We start from the raw sequence: 4776 nt of genomic DNA, 5'->3' as shown, positions 1-4776 counted from the left end.
GATGGACATAATATTAATATTAATAACCTTAAGTTAGTTAAAGAAGTTAGGAATAATCGTTTACTAAACAGTTTTGAAAGTTTATACATTTATAAAAATAAACAAATTGTTCTTAACAATGACAACGGTCCCATCCCTGGATCTCCGCTATTTAGTTTAGTTTAATTACGTTTATGATGATGATGTTAAGGTCCATTGAACATCTACCTTGTTGGCATCGGGTCATGTTCACTGAACCTTAACAACTATCAGTATAAATTAGGATTAGTTCTCATTTAGGTTTAGTTTACTTCAGTCCCTGAAGAAGGTAACTTTGTTACCGAAAAGTGCTTCGAACAACTACAGTGTCGTGTTTTGGCGTTGGGGTTTTGAGCTATTCTGTTTGTTCTTAAAAAGTTCTCAAGGGCTCCTTTGTTTACATAAAGAAAACGTAACATATAACCCAAGCATGTAACAGTGTTATATATTCAAATTTAAAATTTATATTTTTAAAAAGAAACTTTTAATGTCAATTAAACGAACTCAAACTTTATTTAATAACAATAATAATATAAAGGTATAGAGCTACAAAACAGTAGATATACTAATTCAATCGGACGTTGCGTACTCGGTGCGAAAGAATCTAGCAGAGTACCCAGATTTGGGAGCTTTTATTGTAGGTCAGGGTTGCGATAAATGTAGACATTGTGTACAATCTATAGATATAACACAGTCAAGTATCGTGAACACTATAATGGTACACGAATTACTTGATATATTGTCCCTGGGATAAATTCCTTCTTTCATATAGGATGTGTCTCATATACAGGGTCCTGTAGCATTCGGACGCTGACATGCTTGTGTGTTATAATGAACGACGTTTTTGTTTTCGTTTGAACGATACAGTTATAGTACTACATATCTCTGTCTGTGTGTATGTGTAGCCTTTGCAGAGGCCTTTATTATTAAGCTTGTGTTGGTAAAACGCACTATTTACACACTAACACTCATTTTATTCGTACTCGGAACCCTCGGGCAGTGCTTTATTATTGAGCTATTCATAAATGTAAGCGTGTAGGTTAGGTTAGGTTATTCCTATTAAATAGTGGAATCAATAAAAAAAAATAAATAATTCATTTGCTTTTATTAAATAGGCTTATTGTAATATGAATAAAATGATATCATTTTCTACATCTACCTGTGAAGAAAGTTGAATATTTATACATGGTGTACAAATTAGATGCAATAAGGGGTACAAATTTCACAGAAAGTATTGCAATAATAAAGTACAAGTAATAATTCATAACCCATGATAATTCATCATTTGATTGTGTAGGGAGACGAATCAATTGACTGTCGATATGTTCACCTTCCTTTAAAATATAACGCATTTTAACGTTATTTCCTGTTACGTTGTTATATCTAAATATGTTGGTTTTGTATACATAGAATGGTAGAGCCCTACTCCAATTAACCGACCATGAACACGTAGGTGTGCCGGCGATAATAATTCACGGTCAAATTGGAAGCAAACAAACACTTCTTGAGAGTCGTTAGGTCTCGAAAATAATAAGCTTGCATTATAAAGGGTAGCGATAGCAGTTATGGTGTTTAGAGCATTGCTTTCGGGAGGACGCCGGTTCGATTCCGGGTCCGTCTGACTTGGTCCAAGTTTTTCTGTGGTTTCCTTGGATCACTTAGGCAAATGCAAATTCCACAGTTATCTTTAATTCACTTCTGTCTTCGTTTCATCCGTCTCACCCGAACCACCACCACCCACCCATTCCCACGATTCCTGAAAGCAGGCTGAAGGGGGCCTTCCGCCCTACCTTCCGGCGTAGTCCGGAGGGAATGCCATCATTACTGGCTGGTGGGAATGAAACGCCCAAAGGTTTTTTTTTCAGTTATGGCCAATAACGCCGACATGTTGTGTCTATCGTTTTCAAATAGCAAGTAGGAAGTGACCTAATATTTCCTAATTTGGTTGTTTTATTTATTCCCTTCGTTTCTCTGTCTTTCCTCCCTCTCTTTCTCATATCGTCTATTGTTATAATACCTTTAATAAAAGACCTATTCTTGTAATAGTATATTGGGATAAGCGGGATAGCGTCAACTGCCAATTTTTCAAGTTTTTCCCTTTTTGTGCCTTCGCATACTTCCCTCCATCATCTATAGAACCAATCATATGTAAAGTTGGTTCAATGGCTGATAGTTCTCAACCTACAGTCTTTCATTAATTTCCGTTACTTGTTTTCTTCGAACTTTGAACAGCCTAGTTATTTGGAAACCCTAACATAAACCTTTGCAATACTTATCGTCTACGGTACATAAATTCCACGGCCAACGGATTTTCTGATTCAAGATGCAATTTCTGATTCATTCAGTTCGTTAAAGGAAATGAATTCCTAACGTTTCCTATCATTATAGTTTCTACATTTTTTATTAGGTAATACAGGTGAATCAATTCATCACACTTGAATTTACACATAAAAAAAAGTGTATTTAATTTTATTTATGTATGTAGAATTTAATTTTGTCGGTGAAATTAGTTATTTTAATTTTAATAACTTAAGGTAATTTATTTCAAACCAATTATTATACTACACTATAATTTGTTTTAACAATGTGATATTAATGTTATTCAGTCATTAATTAAGATTTTAACAAAATTGTAATTATATATATATATTTTTTAGCCTGAGGATGACTTACAGTAGTCGAAACGTTGCTCTTATAATACAAAATAAATATTAGAAAAAACAACTAGTCGGTTATTGGCAAAATTAAATTCATATTACAAATTAAAATGTATTTAATTTTNGTACCTGTCTGTACGGTTGACAAATTGGTCTAACAGCTTTACCAATAGCAACCTCCAACTGTACCGCTTTAAACTTGGGAAACGGAGCTTCACTCACCAAATTAGCATTGTATCCTAGCTTTAATACTTTTAAACGAATGGCCGTTTCTTTCCCTAGCAGATTCCTCGACCCATTGCATATGACGTAGAATGTGGCTTCAGAATTATTAGTTCCTATTGTTATTTTTACCTCAAATGATCCAATTATTTGTAATGGGTTTTTAGCCCCGTAAGCTTGTAATATTTTATCCGGATCTTTCTGCTGATTTGACACTATAACCTTACTCCTTTTAAGGTGCTCCCAGGTTTTATCGCTGATAATATTGCATTTACCTCCTGAGTCAATAAGCATCTGTACAGTTACTCCGCCTAACTGGCAGTTGACTATAGAGTCATCGTCCATGTGGAAAATGTAATCAATTGCAGTATGTGGTTTGTCAGTTGAACCAACCTTTGATTTCTTATAATAGTTAGTTGTTGGGTTTAACTGAGTATTATTTTTACGTTTGTTAGCCTTCGTCCTGCATTGCTTTTGAAAATGCCCCCTGTAACCACATTTACTGCAGATTTTATCTTTGGCTGGACATCGGCTACTATCACTTTTATGATTCGTGCTACCACATCTACTACATGCGATCTGCTTCTCCGTGCCAAATTTCTTCATTTTGTCTTCGACTCTATTTATACCACCACTTGATTTTTCATTGAAATCGTTTAATTGTCTTTCAACGGTTTCAAGGGCATTTGCTTCAGTTATTAATTTATCTACTGTTACTGTGTCTCCTAATAAAAGTATTTTCTTTCTTAATTCTGCAGAAAGGCACTTCTCGGTTATTTGATCAGTAAGATTTTGATTTTCATCAGTAAATTTACATTTTGAACTTTGTCGTCGTAACCTTGCTAAAAATTTTTCAAATTTTTCACCTTGTTCTTGTTTCATTAATCTAAAAACATGTCTCTCGTAAACACTACTCTGTTTTCATCCACCCCTTCCCCACTGCATCGAAACACAGTTTCTCCTTTTTTTAGTTTCTGCGTTTTCACCTCAACTGAAATAACAATAAATAAGTATAATAAGTTTGGCGACGCAGCAATTTGGTGGCAAGGTCGTAACTATTATAATAACTATCCATGTAAACTGCTTGGCCAACATCAAGGAGCCCTTCCATCAAATGAAGGACCACATTTGCAGCATGACCCTTGCCCCCAAAATCATGAAGCTGTCCAGTGTAAACAGCAAACTTTAAAATGGTACCGTCAGGTTCCGTCAATACATATAATTTTATCCCATACTTATGTCTCTTATTTTTTATGTATTGACGGAAAGACAGTCTTCCACGCCACAGGTCTAGGGAGAGATTCTTATCAGTGTAATAGATCTCTTCCATTTTATTATTAAAATAAACAATTAGGGGTTTAATTTTAAATAGACGGTCTTCAGGCTGGCGATCGTCCTCTCCAGGATTACGAGCGAAATGAAGGCATCTGAGATACATTTATAAGAAAAGAATACAAAATAAATGCAACAGTTTACCTCATTATCAATAGAAATCTATCTCTGCTCATAGATTTTGCAAAGAAAGGAATGCCAAATAGCCTTGACGTCTTCCAATAATCTTGCAGACGATTGGTAGCTATAGTTCCCATATGCAAAAATATGCCAAAGGAAACGCGTAATTCATCGATGGTAACTTCGCGCCAGCGAGTAATTCGCGCCGATGGTGACATTAACGAAGCACGATAGATTTCCTCCGCATACCTATTGATTTCTTCTGCAATTAACCTGTAAAAATTCTCATCCACCAAAGTATTGAAGAAATCGATCGGGCTTTTATCTGCAAAAATTACAAAGCTTGAAATATAGCCCAATCAAAAAAATAAAATAAACTGTATGTTACCGTCTGGCACAACAATAAATTCCATATGTCTAGTAAAGT

The 4776-nt window shown here is 34.9% G+C and overlaps 1 protein-coding gene across 1 annotated transcript; it reads right to left on the bottom strand.

Moving 5' to 3' along the window:
- Positions 1-3557: 3557 nt before the first annotated feature.
- On the bottom strand, positions 3558-4479 carry LOC112904511 (piggyBac transposable element-derived protein 4-like). Its single transcript, XM_025974644.1, has 2 exons — positions 4374-4479; positions 3558-4324 (listed from the first exon to the last, which is right to left on the bottom strand). Exons 1-2 carry the CDS (start codon positions 4403-4405, stop codon positions 3880-3882), a joined length of 477 nt encoding a protein of 158 aa, XP_025830429.1. The 5' UTR covers positions 4406-4479; the 3' UTR covers positions 3558-3879.
- Between the last annotated feature and the right edge of the window lie 297 nt (positions 4480-4776).

Source organism: Agrilus planipennis, unplaced genomic scaffold (genome assembly GCF_000699045.2).
Source record: "Agrilus planipennis isolate EAB-ADULT unplaced genomic scaffold, Apla_2.0 scaffold217, whole genome shotgun sequence".
NCBI classification, from domain to species: domain Eukaryota; kingdom Metazoa; phylum Arthropoda; class Insecta; order Coleoptera; family Buprestidae; genus Agrilus; species Agrilus planipennis.
The sequence above is the reverse complement of the archived record's forward strand: the minus strand, read 5'-3'. Positions and strand labels throughout refer to the sequence as shown.

Excerpts from the sequence above, each read along its gene's own strand:
- LOC112904511 (XM_025974644.1), bottom strand. The coding sequence starts at position 4,405 with ATGAGCAGAGATAGATTTCTATTGATAATGAG. Across the intron at positions 4,325-4,373 it reads AGATTTCTATTGATAATGAG|ATGCCTTCATTTCGCTCGTA; the intron begins GTAAACTGTTGC and ends AATGTATCTCAG.